At 31.8% G+C, this 19,736-nt stretch overlaps 1 protein-coding gene across 1 annotated transcript; it reads left to right on the forward strand.

Annotated features, from left to right (window-relative positions):
• Positions 1-8,010: 8,010 nt before the first annotated feature.
• Positions 8,011-13,791, forward strand: LOC116774929 (uncharacterized). The gene is made up of 7 exons (XM_032667717.2): positions 8,011-8,417; positions 8,492-8,624; positions 12,349-12,459; positions 13,003-13,100; positions 13,223-13,282; positions 13,358-13,430; positions 13,502-13,791. The coding sequence occupies exons 1-6, from the start codon at positions 8,375-8,377 to the stop codon at positions 13,411-13,413; spliced, it is 501 nt and encodes a 166-aa protein (XP_032523608.1). The 5' UTR covers positions 8,011-8,374; the 3' UTR covers positions 13,414-13,430; positions 13,502-13,791.
• The last annotated feature ends 5,945 nt before the right edge of the window (positions 13,792-19,736 follow it).

The raw sequence follows: 19,736 nt of genomic DNA on the forward strand, positions 1-19,736 counted from the left end.
CTAATATTTTCGGATTACTTCGCGTATTTTATTATGTTTAAAAAGTACATAATCCCGACTTTTCGGTTACTTTGCAGCAACCGTGATCACGGCAGACATCTTGTCTGCCCGTTAAAAATAATAAATTACGCGTAGTAATCCGAAAACATTAGTTTCATTTAAATGAATACTTGCGAAAAATATCATTATGATCAATGTTTTAGAGGAGGAAATTATTATGATTTTTTTTCATATTATTCTGCTTACCCTACCCCAAATCTCTGTGCACGCCACCGGGCTATAGTCTTTAGTGCTTCAAAATTTACGTGGTTATTAGAAAACAAGCATACATTGTCTTGTTTTCACTTAGTTTATGATAATTACTTGTAAAACGACTAGTCTAACAGAACGTAAGGACAAATGATAATCATGTTCACTTCGGCACAATACTATGCAATGCCCGGGGAATTACTTGAAATACGGCTAAGTTTGACTTCATTAGTCCCGGGGGACATTTCGCTACAAATCTAATAATTGATATTAGTCCACCGAGAGGCGTTTCTTTGTTAACCTCACCAGCAACAATTCTCTATTACTTATATTGATTGCTGTTTGTTTTTGAGCTAAGAGTATAAAAAGTACACGAGTTTCGAGCACACTGTCTACATTATGTCAATTTTTTGCCCACAGACATCGCCAATATAAGTCTGTATAGTAAATTGCAAAACTTATTTAAATAGAAAAAACTTGACCTTTAAAAGACCCAGTGTTGTGAGTTTCAGGAAATCGGGACTAGACCTATTCTCACGTTGCACGTGCGAATACTCTTAGGCACCTATTATTTTATATCCAGATGATAGAGATGACGTCCAATTATAAGATGAAGAGATTATTGTTCAAAATGTGAGGTCATCACTATGACGATTGGTTCCTTTAAAAGTATTACAGATTAATCATAGAACACACTAACATATTTTTAAAATACAATTATGGAGTGCGGTATATGTAAATCAATAGAAAAATTTTCAAACCAAGGGAAAATAAATCAATATCCTGCAACATATACGAATCTTTTATTTACGAGTCCGATAAACAGTTGATCAACAATTAATTAAAAAACTAAAAAAAACACGCTTCTATATCATTATATCAAATAAAAAAATTACTTAACTATTAATATAATAATAAACGAAATATTATAATAAAAAAAATACTTATGATTAAAAACAAAATTTCGCAAATTAAATAAATCAACACTTGTAGGTATGTTAAATATTTTGTTGTCAGTAAGAAACCTGTTTGTAAAGCACACATATTATATTATGAATATTATACAACAATAGCGCATTAGATTTGTCGGTATATTTGTAAATGTGTACGCGCCAAGACGCAAGTATTATAGCATAATAAACTATTTACCTATCCGTGCGTTTGTGTATGCTAAGTGCCTGTCGAGCTCTACCTGTCTTACACGCAAAGTATGCGGGAAGAAACTGATGAATTCTGGCAAATCCAATGAGGAAACGGGATAATTCAATCCAATTATTGCATTGTCACCCGTCAGTGTTAGGTGTGCATAGTTTAACAAGTTCCTATTGCTAGAATAGTGCAAAATGGATTTCAAAGACTTAGATTACATGGAAACAAAAACACAAGTGAATCTTATAATATATTATAATGACTATAGAATGTCATAAACGCAACTTTTTTAAACATAACCTATGTACATTAAACAGTAAACACTATCATATGTTTCTTGAAAAGCCATATTTTCTTTATCAATCTCATAACTAATTACGAGTGACATAGAATCTGTGTTTCAATAAAAACAATATTTTCAATGCGAACACATTTGTTAACTACAACTCAATGAGCGAGTTCACCGTGTAGTCGAGGAATTGTTTGCTAATGAGTTGGAAATGCTAGCATCTGTTGATAGTGAAACATTTTTCATTTGTACCTTCAGATTGTTTCAGCAGGCAAATTTTTAATATACTTCATTTGTATTTCAATTTTCAATACTATAGAATCATTTTAAGTTATTTTCATGTGATAATACTATTATGTTCAGCATAAAACACGTACATTTTGGGTCGCGAGTAATTAAGATCGTACGGAATTAAACATTTATCTTGTGAGTCATCTCAGTGACAGAGTTATTAAAGCTAGTGCATTGTTGAGTTGCGAGCTGTTTGTGACAGATACTTAATGGCCCTATTGTATTTATTAACATCCTGATATCACTGTATATATAAATAAATATCAGGAAACGAAAGTAGATGAAATCAGTTATTTTACTATTTGATGATATTGTAGAAAAAAAAATTAGGAATCTGACCAATTCTTTTTTAAAAATTAAAAAAAGAAAACAGCATAACGTGTCTGTTCAGTTAAAAACAATATTATATCGATTTTAAATATAATTTGTTTCTTTAGCATAAATGGTATTTGTAAACTAACGTAAGAATGAGAAAGTTTTGATCGTAATTTTACTATACTATCTTTAGCAAGGTATGGTAATCGTTGGAATTAATCCTTGGATGGGTAACTTCCCCGAACTAGCTGCGATTTTCCCCTAAATTCCTTTTTTATTTAAATGATGTCGAAAATAAATCGGTTCTGAAATTGCGACAGGAAAGCATTTTACGGTCGCTGATTTTTCTTTGAACGGTGTCGAAGAAAAATAACTTTTTTTACATATAAAAAAGTGTAACAGTCGGTTCATGTTTAGGTAACTGATAACGGTGATATGGTTAGAATTCTATTTTTAAATACCTGATAATCGAAATATGATTTACTTAACAACAAAAACTAATCTTTTAGTATCACATTTTCATATATTTATATATTCATATACTAAATTGAAGAGGCGAAACCGCTCATCATTCAATGGATGCACCGTGCGGGCGCCGGGTCCATCGCGTTGCAGGGAGAGGAGCTTCAACAGTGCCTGGGACTTGCGACCCAGGTGTAGGTTTAGGGGCTTCTAACTAACGCGCGTTAAACGCTCACCTTCACCCTCCAAGGTCCTCTCGTCTTGTATTTATAGTTCACCTCTAAAATTAATTGTATTTTCTACTACCGCGATTACGACTTGACTTTATTGGTCGCTTTATCTATCCTACAATATATAAAATAAATCAAGGATCCTAACATGCTTCTATAGAATTTTACATTTTTATTTTTATTATTACTCCTATTATAAATGATTTATTTAAAAAAAAAATCATATAGTCCCGTGGTGATACAGTGATTAAATGCTTATCTAACAAACCTTGTTATTTATCACAGTTGTGAACTTTGTATGAAATATATCAATACTTTTACACGTTCAATTTAAATTTAAATACATCGAGTTTTTTTTTTTATATATATTCAATAACTCGATGCAAAATATATTGTTAGTAGAAATGAAATAAACTTTGTAAGTATCTTTTAAGTTTGACGCTGCGCAGTTCATTGGAAAATTTTAGGTGAAAATGTATGCATTAAAAGTTTCACTGCAAGCAAATATTGCCGTGAGGTCGTATTAGCAACTTTTATATAGCAATTTGTTTGCGATTTATAAAATTTTAATCTACCCGCACTTACCTGTTTGAAGTATATCTGTGTTTATACGGGCTATTAATGATATTGTTATAACAAAAGACAATAATGTCTGTCTGTCGGTTTGTTCGGCTTTCAGTTAAATAAAAAACATTACGCGAGACGGTTCAATTTAATTTATTTATCAGATTTTCAGATGTTGATCTAATATTTGTTTGTATGAATGATAAGGAAATTAATAATAAAAAATATTATATCTCTTCGTATCGTCTTTGTTTTTGACGATGTCAGTATATTTAAGGCTTTGATAATTTTTGTCTAGACAGCCAATACACTTTTTGATATTTTGAGTAAAAGATGATCTTTTAAAAGGCCTTTTTAATAAACCTTTCTATAAATATACTTGTTAGGGATTTTAATTTGAACGTATAAAGGGATGCGAAACAATTATAAGGCTAAAGCTAACGAAACGCCACTTCACATAAAAGAGAGCTGCCTCACGAGGTCTAAAATTACCTCCAAATGTTGCCTTTGATGATAAAACTCATATTACATGAGATTTATTTTGCTAGAGGGTAGAATATATCACGCGGTAAGTGGTTTGTTGACAAAATGATAGGAATAACATAATTATATTTCAGAGAAAACATAATTTTGGTTGCTTAAAAGTCTAAAGAAAGCCAGATAGAAGAAATAGTCGGTAGGTATTTTATGTCTCGAGAAATGAAAAATTGTAAATTATCAAATATATATTAGAAAATTAAGATGATTTAAATTTAAATGATATTTGCATTTAATATTTAAACAAACACCTATGATGAATTGAACGGAATATTTTCTATCCCTTTAAAAACACTAAAAAATGTACAAGGTATTCAGTAATTTTTACATATTTTACATCAACATTTTCATAACTAATTTGTTAAGATATTCTTTGAAAAACTTTTGTTATTTATATTATATAAAATATAATTTTATTTGAATTAAATTAAATCAATTAATTACTGACAAGAACAAAGCTGCCCAGAATTGGATCTGAAGAGCTGAAATTATTATATATTCGTGTACCGTGTGTGTATTTTAAGGTGGTAGAGCCTAGCTGTGGTCAAATTACTGCAGCTGGAATATGGGCTGATTCGCCCGGGGCAGCAACACTCTCTCACAGAAGATCGGCGTGAAGTAGCCTTTAGTAGCCACTAATCTCACTCATCGGACGAAACGCACATGCGTTGCCCTTTTCCCGTCCCCACCCTTTCCTTCCATTTCCTTCTTCCCACCTCTCCCTTTTCCTCAACAATCAAGATTGGCAATCCATGGGCGACGGTCACTACTGCCCATAAAGTAAGCCGTCTGCTCTTTTGCCACCTTTCACATAAAAAAAAAAACCATAGAATAAGGAAATACTTCAATGACTAAAGATTATAATTGATAACAAAAACTATCATATATAACATTCTGAAATTTTTAAAAACAAAGCTTTTTACTAGTAAATATAAATGAAACTGATTTACATTTTTAGAATGTTAGTAGCAGTATATAAATGAAAAATTCCGCCCTTAAGGCTCAATGTAATGTGAAAAAAATTCTTTCTAAGAGCGTTCTCTTGATTTAATTATATTAAATATGTTTTAGCTTTTGAACTCTAGTTACTTCGTGTTTGAAGCCGGTGGTACGTTATATGATATGTTTATTTGTGTTCTTCATTTTGTATTTCTTATTACAGTTTAAAATATTTACTTATAGATCTATGAATATGTATATATGTATATATATATATACATATATATACATTAATAACAGGTATTGCTAATGTTGACGTTAGTTAACTTCGTTTTCGTTTTACAATAGTAATTTTTATTTTTTAAAAATTGTAAGTGATATTACTAGTAAACTACATTAACATATTTTTATGAAGGTAATTATTCTAGTACTGTTTAATTAAATAGTCTTATAGTACTCTTGTTGTATTCGAGAGATGTTAATTATGTATTATTTTTTTCATTCGAGATTAATTTTTACTCCTTACTATAATTATACATAAAACTATATAATACATCCGTGTTATATATTCTTATAAGTAAATGTTTTTTTATACGAAATTTAATTCATTGAAATATAAAATATACATATATATCCATATATAAGAAGTCGTGGTAGCCCGGAGGTTAAAAGGCCCGCCTCTCATTCGTGAGGGCGCGGTTTCGAAACCTTGCAAGTACCAATGTGATCTTCTCCGAGTCATATGTACTTTCTAAGAGTATTTAGACACCACTGGCTGGAACAGGCTACAGCAAGCCTTAGGGTCTAAATAGCCCCAAAAAAATGCTGGTGCACAAGGCAAGGGAAACTACTGCAACTATTTTTCCATGAAAGTCATCATGTATACGGATCACTGATACGTGACGACCAAGAGGAGTCTGCAAAGACTCTTGCGCTAATGATGATGTCCATATATACATATATATGTTTTACTTTATTCCGTATGACACGAAATCCGAATATGAACTTTTTGTTTGTTGTCTGTTTATCCTTCAAAGTATTAAGATATTCAGATATTTTGTAAATACAACGTAGAGGTCAAAAATTATATCAAAAAACTTTGGAGCAATGAAATAAAAAATTAATTCAATAAAAAACCAATTATTTATTATATTAAAATAACTCAGGTCAGTGATTGTTAAATTCGCGTTTGTTATGTTCTTCTCTACTCCACTAAGCAATGCATGCCTCTGAGCAAACGATTTCATGATAACCACATGATAAAATATTTCTTAATTAATAGCTTGATATATAAAAACGTACGTATTTTCTTATTTATACGATTTAGATATAGATTTATACGCGGTAGAAGTGGGAGCGAGAGGTATAAGGGCTAAATTTCTACAACCTACTAAAAGACTTGGGCCTGTCCAGAACCCACGGTAATACATTCTTGGAACGTATTTTGAAGGCAGCCCTAGTAGGTTCTTTTCAAATTTTGTTAGGTAGAGAGAGGAGCTTGGACAGTGGAGGTGAGCGTTTAACGCGCGTTAGTTAGGGGCCCCTTAAACCTACACCTAGGTCGCAAGTCCCAGGCACTGTTGAAGCTCCTCTCCTTGCTACGCGATGGACTCGGCACCCTCACGGTGAATCCATTGAATGCTAAGAGGTTTCGTCTCTTTGGAATGACAAAATAAATATTATGTTTTCCGTCTGTGCGTAATAATTGTTATGAAACGTGCCGGCATATAAAATTTATCAGAAATTTATAAAATATAACCGGAAAACTCTGTTCATGATATATTATATATAAATACGCATTAAAACAAACGATATTTCGTAGCTAAGAAATAATGTTTGCTTAAATTAATATTGAAAATTATTTGTTATATATAAAATCATAATAGAGAGATTCTTTTATGTATGTTTTTGATAGCTGTGAATTCAAAAACTATTGAACATATATATAAAAATAATAGATAATTATATTCAGTTTTATTTGATTCCATCATCCAATAGCCCACGCTCAACTTATAGACAATAATTATTAAAGACAAGTTTTTGTCTGCGACTTCGTCAACGTAACTCTAATATAGGGCTCGAAGAGAAGGATATTATTTAAAGGTTGTTAAAAAGATAGATGCGGTAAACAACCGGCAGCGTCATATATATATGAAAAACGACTTATGGCTTGTTCTCAGGGAAGCTTACTATAATTTCAGGATAAACTATGGCTCATGTCTTAGTCTGCTATCTTATCAACATTAATGGAAAGTTTTATTAAAAACCGTAAAAGAGATTTTGTGTGAAAGAGCAACAAACATCCATACGACCTTACAGCTTCAGACATCAACAAAACATAAAAGTTAACTGTTCTATACTTATAAAATCTCAGCAAAAATTTTGGTAAAACTTCTATCATCAACTGCTAATATTGTAATAACTTTTTACTCTATTAATATTCCACCCATTGTTTTCTTCGCGATATGTAAAAAATGCAAATAATTATGTGATGAACTCCCCAAGGCAGAGTAAAATAAAATTAAATATTAACTGGATAAAAATATATCCGCATTGCGATTGGCACAGAATTTTTTAGAAAGATAAGGTAAATCCGTGTTTAGTGTGATATTATGATAAGGAATCATGAAATATTTATCATTAGAAGCTTAATATTCTTCACTATGAACTGACATAAACACGAAAAATATCAAGACTGTTAAAGATATAATTTTGAACGAAAAGATACAGACTATAATCGTAACAAAGAAAACAGATTTTTAGGGACTGATTTATAGAGCATAGTGTTTTCTCAGACGATTTTATATTATATTTTGATAATTAATAGTACACATTTTTTTATTCACCTCATTTTATATATTGTTTTCATATTTTGTTATATAATAGATAGGGGCCCGTTTAATCTAAACCTGGGTCGCAAGTCCCAGGCACTGTTAAAGCTCCTGCAACGCGATGGACCCGGCACCCGCACGGTGACTCCATTGAATGCTGAGAGGTTTCGTCTCTTAATATAAATACTCTTAAATAAATTGACGGTTGAAAGAATCGTTAGTTTCCAGCTGGTAAAATAAAGTTATTTCTTTTGGTTGCAATGAAGTATTAAATATAAAAAAAATATTTTTAAACACAAAAGAATATCGAAAAAATCGATTTATCAGTTGAGTTCATTACATTTTATGTCATTAAAAGCAGTGATGCGAGAAATAATTTCCATTGGATTTATGCTTTAAACTTTCAGCGTAATTTTCGTCCAGGATGTTACAAATTAATTTCACTCAATATTTATTACAGTGTACATAATGTATTATACTATATTATGTAATACAAATATTTTAAACACAAGTTTATAATGTCCTGTGTACAGCACATTCTTCAATTCTTTTTATTCTCTGGTAAAGTGAATTCCAATTTAAATTCGAAATCACTAATGGTTAATGATAATTAACATAATTTTTTTTACAAATAGCACTTTTCCACTTCATTCGATGCAATAGAAGGTCCGGAAATGACAATGGAGATCCGCTTGATGACCTCAAGGGACCACAAGGAATACCAGGTCAGGGACCTGCTGGGTGGGCTGGTGAAGCCGACAAAAATAGGTAAACATATCGTAGATTTAAAATCACTGACATATGTTTAACTATTACGTGTCTTCCATAGAAATTTCTTAGCTCAAGACGAAGGCAACCGTTGGGTATAAATATAAAAGTAAATATTCCTCTTACGAAAGTATGCAAGTCTATTAGAAATAATGTAAAAAGAATAATTTATTTTCGATAACCATGTCTTAAAACTTGATATTAATTTCCGGTTACCGTAGTATTTGATAAAATTTCTTAATCTTAAAACTGTAATAAATTTTGATATAATTATAAATTTCGTATTTTGCACTTATAGTTTATAAAATTTCATCTAGCCAAATTTCACGATTCTTTTCTCAGTCTAAAAAAATCCCGGACCTAAACCTAGGAAGTTTTTAGGTCCAGATATTTTTTTCAAAGGCAAGAAAATACATGAAAAGATAAAAAAAAAATTGATATTAAAATGTTAACAGCAGCATTAGACTGACATATTTTCTTAATTTTCACATTAATTGATTGATTGATTGATTCTATTTGTTTCTGTGCTTTTGAAACTCTGGTCCTCCATAAGTTGCCAATAGACCTAATTTTAAAGCGGTCAAACGCACGTTTAAATCTCACCTCCACTGTCCAAGCTCCTCTCCCTACCTAACCAAATTTGAAAAGAATCTACTAGGGCTGCCTTCAAAGTACGTTCCAAGAATGAATTGATGTGAGTTCTGGACAGGCCCAAGTCTTTTAGTAGGTTGTAGAGATTTAGCCCTTATACCTCTCGCTCCCACTTCTACCGCATACAAATCCACGACGAATCTATTTCGAGTGAGTTACATCTTACTAAATTACTCTGATCTGGGAGAGTCATCTGGAACGCATTGAGATAAAATTTTAGCAATGCTGGCGACCTATCATAAATTAAGGTGCGCCATTTTAGTGCTAATGGGATGCAAAAATCTCCTATGTCTAACCACTCGTTCTGTATCTCTAAACTCATTGCATAGATCTTATATTTATCATTCTCGTCTTGCCGAATAAAAGACTTCAATATATCCGTATCTTGGACTTTCTTACTTGATCCTAACCCTATTTTGTTACTTTGTGCTCCTATCATAAACTGCTTGTGGAAGTGAAGTCGTGACTCTAGCTTAGGGGCATCTTTGTCTTTTGGGAGCGGTATAACGACGTCATCATGGGATTTCCCCAGGATGTCTCTTGGAAACTCTCAGGTGTTAATAGAGCTCCTGTGGTCTTTTTAAACTCAGCCCGAACCACAACTTCAACATCTTTATGGCGCCTGTATCTAACTTTGACAAAAGGGTTTTAATTAAATCATAGACGAGGAAAGGGCATTTAAACGTGAAGTTAGGTAGTTATCGTAAATTCAAGCTTTTTTGACGTTATTGATCTTTCTACCTTGTTGAGGCTATCTACCTTGTTGAGATCGTTTAGAAAGCTATCTACGATTTCTTTTAAAGATGGAGTACCACCTATATAACCAACTAGCTTTTGCACGCGACTCCGTCCGTGCAAAAGCTGGACAGTCCGTGGACATCAGAGTTGTTCTCTGCCACTACAGCCATTGAAATCGAACTGCACTTCATGCTTCCACCCGTGCAGTTTCGGGGTCGGGATGCAATATTTTATAAGCAATATTTTATTGTTTGAATAATTGATTTGATTGCAATATTTTATTATTTGAATAATGGGTAGATATCGATACAAATGTGATGCGCATTGTAATTCGAGCTTTAGGAAATTGTAATGATTAGAGCCTTGGAAAAGATTAGACTTACGCTTTCGCGATACAATTCTTAGTAAGTACCTACTTTTTACACTTCGAAAAAATACAATATTTCATTATTCAATTAAAATTACAGCAACACAATAATTTTAATTTGCTAATTGTAAAACAAAGGCGTTTTCGTTAAAAACTTATTTTTACCGACATTGTAAAACAAATATCGTTACTTATTCGGTTTTGCCCCTGTCAACCGGGATAAAAATAGCCTATATGTTAATCCAGAGTATCACCTATCTACATACCTAATTTCAACCAAATCGGTTGAATCGTTTTTGCGTGAAAGAATAACAAACATATATCCATACATTCTCACAAACTTTCATATTTATAACATTAGTAGGATAAGACTAGTAGCATCTTCCACCGAGAAATTTAAATGGTGCATTATCCGTAACCGTATAAATGCATTGACCGCCTAATAATCCCGCATCGTATGAGGTGTATCTTGTATTCCGCCTACCGCGACACAGACAGTGACATTTACTTGGTTTTGTCCTCAATCCATCGGTCCACTAACCGGATTTATCCACTTCATCCAATAGTACTTAACATTGTTTGGGGTTACGTGTCAGTATTGCGAGATCGTCAGCGAGGTTAAAATGGATTCCGTGTATTTATTAATAAACTTGAACCGATACCCCCATTTTATTCTTGTTGCTGATTAGTTTATCTACTGAGATATTAATTACAATATTAAACACAATTGGACATAAACAGCAACCTTGAAATAGTCCTACATTGTAACTGAAAGTTTTCGAAGGGTCTTCTTTAGTTATTATAGTCAAGTCTTATTTTTAGTAATATGACGCCATCATATCACTAACTAGGGGTGGAAAGTTGTACCATCTTATCGCGAATAGCATCAATCCATGTTGTATCGGCATGAACGCGTTCTCTAAGTCTATCCAACAAACTGTAATTTGCCTCTCGCTTTTCCTAACATCTTTTAAACTCTCCTACAGCAAAGTGTTGTTCTCTAGGCATCCAAAAATCCCGTGTAAAAACCCTTTCTGGTGATTTGGCCTAAAATACCAGTTGCTGATAATGAATCGCGTCATTCTGGTTTGTAGAAACGAGAAAAAGATTTTAGCTGTGGTGTTTGTTAAGGCTATCATTCTAGTATCTTTCGGATCAGTTACTCGATCTTTTTTGGGAATGAGGACAAAAATGGCTTTCCCAAAGTACTCCGCGATTTGCTTTCTTGATCAGATTCTAACATATATATTTGTGAAATGTTTACGAACCGATGAACATTTTTTAGACTATACATGGGAGAACCTCGGTTCCGGTGCAGATTTAGACGATATTCTCTTTTTCTGACTACTGTCCGCTAGCGTTGGTGAATTGCCGGGGAAATCGATACGAGGAATTCCAGCTTTTTGTTTTGTGGGATCCGTATAGAGTCTTACACTTTTAGGCACTTCGTATGTGCTCTTAAAATGCTCGTATATTTATTCGTTGGTCAAGAGAAACTGTCCGCGTTCTCTCTTAAAAATGGTTTTCGAATACTCAAAAGGGATTTTGTCAAAATCTACTTCCTGTTTTGCCCGGTCAAAACTATATGAACCAACAGACGCCGCAGAACGTACATGGGATTTTATTTTAAATCTTCAAAAAATATGAAGCCAATCATATCTACAATAAATTACTTAGTTCAACTCAGTACGTTGCCATTTGAATTGTAAATTATGTTCATCGTAGCGATTAAATTATGTAATGTTATTTCTTTGAGCCAATTCTTGTTTATAAAGTATCTTATGCGGGAGAAATGAAATGTACATCTCAGACTTCCTTTTATTAGGATAAGGGTAAGGGTTTACTATAAAATATATATTTAAGCATCTTCGAGAAAGAAAAAAGAAAATACTTGTAGAATATTTCTTAGTTTTATACAATAATTACATACGTCACCTTTTAAAGATTTATGGAACTCCTTCCTTGCAGATTCACGATGCCAAGCACAACAATGGTTATGATATATCGAAAAACAGAGAAACGTATTGAGTTCAAGCAGACGTGCAATTATTTAGTATACTATTGTCTCCACGCCTACAGGCACGTATTTAATACTTTATACGTTTAATAAGAATCCTAATGTCTTTTAAAATTAAGAAACTAGTTTTGCAATTTTGGTACTTTTGTGGTCGACAGAATACAATAAAATATATATATTTTCCTTTTAAAATTTCGAGAAAAACGTTTAATATTAACTTGCAAGAGTAAGTATTAGATTAATATTAAGATAAGGGAAAATAATTTCTTTACAAAAAATATTCTATTACTCGAAAACAAATGATTTTATGAGATTGTTAGTATATCAGCATAAAAAGGATAAAGAAAATTCTATTAAACTTAAATTTATCAGACACAGATTATTTGACCCTTGAATCACTTCTTCGGCTGTAGAGAGGATGACCTCAGTGAAATTTAATTCTCGACAGCAAATTCCTTAATCGTGCGTCACTTGGTCGTGCTTAAAAAAACAAAAAGGCTTATAAATGTATAGTTAAAAGACAAATGACCAAAACGCTTAACGATGTGAAGTATCTAACGACAGGTATTTACAACATGTTAAGAATTTAAATCGGCTCGTTCCAGGACGGGTCAGGTTTGCGCCCGAACGCTGTTTTATACTTACTACACTTTTAAAAACTATTGCTTAATGGATTACATGAACTGCATGGAAAAGGCTAAAGGTTCAGACATATTATACATTCATATATTTATTTCTATATGTACAAAATTAGTTGAAGATATTGTTGATAAAAAGTTTCATTGAACGCTATATACATTTTTTTGTATGAAATGTTATTTTCAGTTTGGCAGATTTCGTATATGGGTAAATGCCAGGTAACGAAACCTTACGAGCACTATGACCGTGAGTCGTTGATCTTTATATCCTAATCCATACCGTGAATAAGCTTGAGATATTTCATTGAACATTGTTTTTTAGTTTATTACTATGATGACGATTATTTTCTCGACCACATTTATGTAATGGATAAATGAAAATTAAATTTAATAAGGTAAAGAAAACATGCTTAGTAACTATCTGTCTTTTTATATTAAACGAAAAAAATATTATTATATATTGTAGGAATATGAGAGGGTAGGAGAGGCTCGAACGACATATGAGCAGTTGACAGAGGAGACCACCATGACTCTTTCGTTCGTAACGCGCGTCGGTGTGATAGATTAATCAATCCTAGTTTTTCGCAGTATATGTGTGCGTGTGTGTGTGTGTGTGTGCGTGTGTGTTAAATCTTTTGTTTGTTTTATATTGAGATTTAATTTCACGATAACTTTAAAATCGACATAGTTGTAAGTTATTACTTTAACATTGTTTTTAGTTTTGTGTAAATGTATTAAATTAATAGTGAAATTGTATTGAATATTATTTTTTAAAATAGTCAATTCTGATCTTGTTTTTAGGAGTATATTTTCAAACTACAGCCACAGATGAATAATTAAGTCCCTGTTCATTACTTTTCAAATTAAAGCGACTGTTTTCCGTCCTTCGTTTCAGACCTACGTTGATACTATCATGTGTAAAGATTTAATTCCCATTCACAAATACACATCTATACGGCCTTAGCCGCTAACGGCACGGGCGTAGAACTCATACGATTGTTGTCATTCAAAATGCCTACACATACTAAGGAAGGATTAAAAAAAATGTCTTAAAGGGACAAAATGGAGTTGGGAAGTTTATTTGGAACCAGCTATAATTTTGTTAACTTTTGAGAGTCAAACTGTTAAAAATATTTAATTGAAAACGTTTTTCATGGCTTATTGAAATTCACTACCATATTTGAAATAGGGCTTGAAATTTTCCAGTTATAATATTCAAAATCTGCTTCAACGGCTATGAAATTTACTGACAGAACTCCCAATTATAAATACCAAAACGAGAGCTTTCCTTTTCTTTTCTTACCATATTATCCAGAACAATAAATTAGAGGTCCTTTGTAAGGGTTATATTTGAAAAAATTACTGAGTTTCTTATGACAATAAACTCTCTGTTTACAAGCTCGACGCACTTATTTAAAGCTAAACTAGTAAATAGTGACTGGACATCAATATGCCACACTATCACTGTTTGTTAATTTAACTTGTTTAATATCATTATGGATCAGTTCAAGCAATCCTTAAATGATTTTGCAGCTGAACCAAGCTCACTCACAATAGGGCGGAGGAAGTATCTTGCTTGGTTCTTCGGTTACCCATACAATTTTGATGATTTTTTCCGTAGCATATTTTATGTATTCAGAAATTTTGTGATTTTACTGCGTTCCTGCAAGAGGGTTAATGATACCAACAGAGGTATATAAGGAGAAGTAAGCTCCTCCTTTGGTATTCCAAGGACTTTATATCTGAGCTTCCGCCACTGGCTTTTCCCACGTGAATGATATTTGACTGCACTAAATATTTATTCCATACTAATATTATTTTTAAATTAAAATCACTGGAAAGAAACTTGACATGGAATTTCGGGCTATTAGGATGGACAGAGGCTTGTTTTGTCGCAATAACCGACATCCACTCAAACAAAGCTAATCTGTTATATGCCTACACTCAGTAAACATCCTGAACATAAAGTTACACTAATTATACGACTGAATTTTGTATGTATCTATAGACATTTATGCTATGTCGCTTATAATATATACGGCTCTATAGAATGCTGAATCTCTTCACAAGTTTTGTTGGAGAAAACACTCAAGTGATTAACAATTAATAATTCATAGGGGGGGACATCGGAGAAAACAATTAAGGTAATGTATGTAACCGTCCGCATGAGAGTCAGTTTAATAAATCTAGTATGATACCTTTATATAATGTTGTTTTTATTCAAATTTTATTGGCGATGTTACATAAGCCTTCAAAATTAATTGTTGTAGAACTTTATCAATTACAATTCTGTCGTACCAACGTGTCAGATAAAAATGAAGTTATTCTTACAAATTCATTTACTTCTAGAGGCTTTGAAAGGTATAGAGCCAAACTTATTATACTTTTTCATAGTAACATGTTAAGGCTTTGAAGCTTTAGTACGATTTTATATTTGTAAATTCGAATAAAATTTTAGTAGGTATGTTTTTTTTTACTAGATAATATTCTAAGTTCATTTCCTCGTTCCGCGAACACTCTTTTCCATTAACACAGTAACTTATAGCCTATCTAAGGTTCAGAGAATAACAGTAATTGGCCACAGAGAAAGACATTAAAATAAACTAATTAAAAATAAACTAACATAGTAAAAAATAATAAGGTTACGAATAATTTGACTTATATTCGGAAAAATCTAATTATGTCTACAACTTATGGTGTCCGCTGGGGATAGCTATCGATTATAAGCCTAAAGATTTTTACAGGAAAGTATTTTTTTAAGTGAGCGTCATACGCTTACTTTGGCCGATTGTGTATCAACTCGTAAAATGATTAGGATGAATCGAAATGATTTGTTCTTGCGACAAATGTAAAAGGATATGTTTTAAATTAAATATCTATTATTCTTGAACAACCTTAGATAGTTTGACTTCACATATGTTAGCTGACCATTTTGTTTATTGAAGACCAAATCAATAAATGATATCTACCTTAGGTACATCATCTTCATCATCTTCAGCCTATCGGAGCCCACTGCTGAGCAGAGTCCTCTTTTCACATGAAGAAGGCATTAATCACCACTTGCTCAAGACGGGTTGGCGATTTCAATCTTATAATTTGAAATTATAAGACCAGGTTTCCTCACGATGTCTTCCTTCACCGGCGGTCAGTGGTGTCTAAATACTCTTAGAAAGTACATATGACTCGGAAAAGATCACATTGGTACTTGCCAGGTTTCGAACCTTTAACCTCCAGGCCACCACGACTTCACTTTAGGTACATATAGAGATAAATAAATAAGTATAGGTTTTTGAATATTTCTTTGCTTTATGTCACAGCTAACGATCAGATTCATATTAATTCAGTAATTTTATTTATTATTATTACAGATACAAAATTATAGATATTGTTTTACATAGTCCATTCAGCTGTGAGAATCTTTATATAACAACATTTCTTCACATGCAAAAATACGGACTAAACAAAACAATTTCCATAGAAAATTTAAAAAAAACCTTCACTGCATACAAAAACTGAGAGACGTGTTTTTAGAGTAACTGAGCTGTATAGTAAACACACAAAAGAGCTGCAGGTGGATTGGTCAAAACTTCTAACGAAAAATATCATTCGGATAAAGCTTATTTTTCAGAGCAAATTGAAAGTGAGTGCTCGATTTACGTATTTATGTATTAAGTGATGTAGTACAAAGTCGCTTTTTAACTTTTACGTCCTGATTTAAATATTTTCTCTCTAAATAAGAAGTTATTTGAAATTTAATTCATATAGTTTTTTACTATGTTTTTGAAATGAAAAAAAAAATATCCATTACGTAGTTTAAGTAAACATTAACATCAGGTTGCTATAAAATATTCCAGAGACTTAAATTATTTTAATAACAATATCTTCAAATATCCTATTATAATATTATAAAGAGAAAAAAAAATCATCCTGAATGCCAAGAACCACTAATAATTATTATAAGAATATTGTATTCAAGTCTGCAATCAGAGAGATTAAAATCACTCGCTTAACTAACTTTCTCAATTACAACTTTGAAAACACATCATGAAAATTGAGCGTCTCTTGTTTTACATTTTGTATTTGGATTTATGATATTTTTATATCTAAAAGACTTGATTAGTCCTGGTATTATTATCATTGTTATGAATTCCTGCTCATTCGTAAGGCAAAATAAACGATAGTGGCTTGTTAACACGTTGCTATTCCGCGTTTCAATAACAAAAATATCAAAACATCTTGAGGCCAAATATCACCGAGTTGCCATTTCGTTAATTACACAGGCAAAACTGAGGTATTACATGAATCTTTCCATCCGATCTAAAAGTTTTAAAACGTATCAAAAATAAAATCTAAAAATGTTTTAAAACGTATCAAAACGTAATAATTATTATAAGTCAAACTTATTAAAAGAACTTAGCAATGACTTAAATATTAGCTGAGTAATAAACTCTACCAAGGAAATAGTCAGTGTTCTCCCCGGTGATGCCGTCAACTAGGTCTGACAGCAACAGCAACAGTCAAGCTATTAAGTCAACAAACTAGTACATTACTTATTCTAACTCGAAATATTTTTGTATTACAAACAATATTGGATGAAGAAAGTTATTATACTATAGTTATATACTAGCTTTGTAGTACTAGATCCACTAGTGGTGTGGATGTCTGTCATAAGAGAACCGCAGTCAGGTAAGCGAGGTGGTGTGCGATTACTCCTGTTCAATATATTTTATATAGTAAGGAAAATATGTTGGCGCTCGACATTTAAAGCCACTATGAGATCTAAGACTCTCGAGAGTTTTAACCATTTAAATGAAACTAATATATTTCGGATATACTACGCGGATTTTATTGTTTTAAAACTACATAATCCCGACGTTTCGGTTACTTTTCAGCAACCGTGACCACGGGCAGACGAGATGATTTAAAGCCATTTTGGGGATAGTTGTTTGATAAGCATTTTACTTTAGAGGGTAGATTTGATATAAACAATGTCATGGCGTTAGTAATTTCTTTAACAAAATTATTAGTAGAACACTACAGATCATTGTGTGATTTGTATTAAAGAACAGTAAATGTTAATTCGTATCGTAATTTGTATTACGTGAAGATAAGTTATAGTAAGTGTAAGTAAAATAAAAACTTAAACAGTAACCATTTTGTAATCAATGTTATTTAATTATTTTTTTTATAAAATATTAAGTAACAATATAAAGTTTAGATGGTTTGATAAATAATTATGAAAACTTATATAATGATTTTTGATTATTTGATTCACTACGACTATTCATCGTAACTTATTATTTAAAATGAAAATAGTAAATGTAATGACTCCACAAAAACCGTTTATATTCGGAGACGTAGTGCAGGAGTAGTAGTGTGAGAGCTATCCAGGAGGAAGCTCATTTAATAACTAAGTGTCAGTTATGGTCTGAAATAAAGTAGTGCAAGTAAGTGAGTGCTTTATTTGTGATAATGGATAACCAGACTGTTGGGAATAGTGTTAGTAAATTAATAATCAACATGGACATGGTGCTTCGACGGATATCTCTCAAGTTAGTGCTATATTTTTCCTTAGAATTCCTTTATTTGTTTATTAATATTTAATAAGAAGCACAAGTACACTGCACGTGTTCATTGAATTTTAGTTTATATTTGTCATAGCTATTTCAATATTGTTACAAATGGCGTGTTCACTCAGAAAACTTTTCTAAAAAAACGATTTTTAATAAAAACATGCAGATTTATAATAATATCCGTGGGCTTATAAATGAGTTATCTTGAAACTGTCGACTTTTACAAACAAGTACATTAATAACCAAGATAAATTAGCTTTCAAAACTAACTAGAGGATAATTAAACGTTGTTTTTTGTTATAAATATCTACGTGATTTATGATCGATTTTAAAGATATGTATTTTTGAAAGAGTTGATGAAAGTTGACAAATATTTTGCGAAGAATTTATAAATTCATGAGTTTCATTGACGTTCTAAATTTTTAAATGCTTCGTGAATTATATCATAGGCCATACAAAATGACGTCTATATATTTTTTCAACTATTATAATGAAATGATTTTTTTATATTCATCTTATACATAAAATATATATATATTTTACTATAAGACGATGTAATCTTTAATAAAATTATATAGTGATAAATGTTTCGACATTGAGATAATTCTTTGTCATATAAGCGCTGGAAAACACGTACTTCACCAAAATTGTTAACCTACCTACATACCTGCATACATCACACCAGAACGACGCAGGTGGTTTATATTATCTTAATGAAATCCCGTAATGAAGTCAACAAATTAATTTGTGTATTTTACACGTGACGTGATTAATAATCAGCTTAGTATATTATTAACTCTTATTATAAATCCTTTAATTCAAACGCTAGGTTTAGTCCTTGGGGTCGTTTGCTTTTTGTGAGGCTACTTCTGTAGTTAACTTCATAGACGGGCGGCTTAGGATCAGACGTTTTAATTAGTTATATATTTCAAATCACTACTTTAAAAAATATTATGAAAGAACCTGAGCTATGCAACTTATTATAGTTAGCAAAGAATTATTAGAGCCGAGTTTAACCTTTGTTAGCTAAATAAACAGTTTAATTTAATTTACAAGAAATTTTGCCTACCACAGTAACTTCAGTCAGTTGCCAAGATTCCTGTGGCTTGAACGCAGTGCTGAGTATAG

Source organism: Danaus plexippus, chromosome 23 (genome assembly GCF_018135715.1).
Source record: "Danaus plexippus chromosome 23, MEX_DaPlex, whole genome shotgun sequence".
Lineage (NCBI taxonomy): Eukaryota > Metazoa > Arthropoda > Insecta > Lepidoptera > Nymphalidae > Danaus > Danaus plexippus.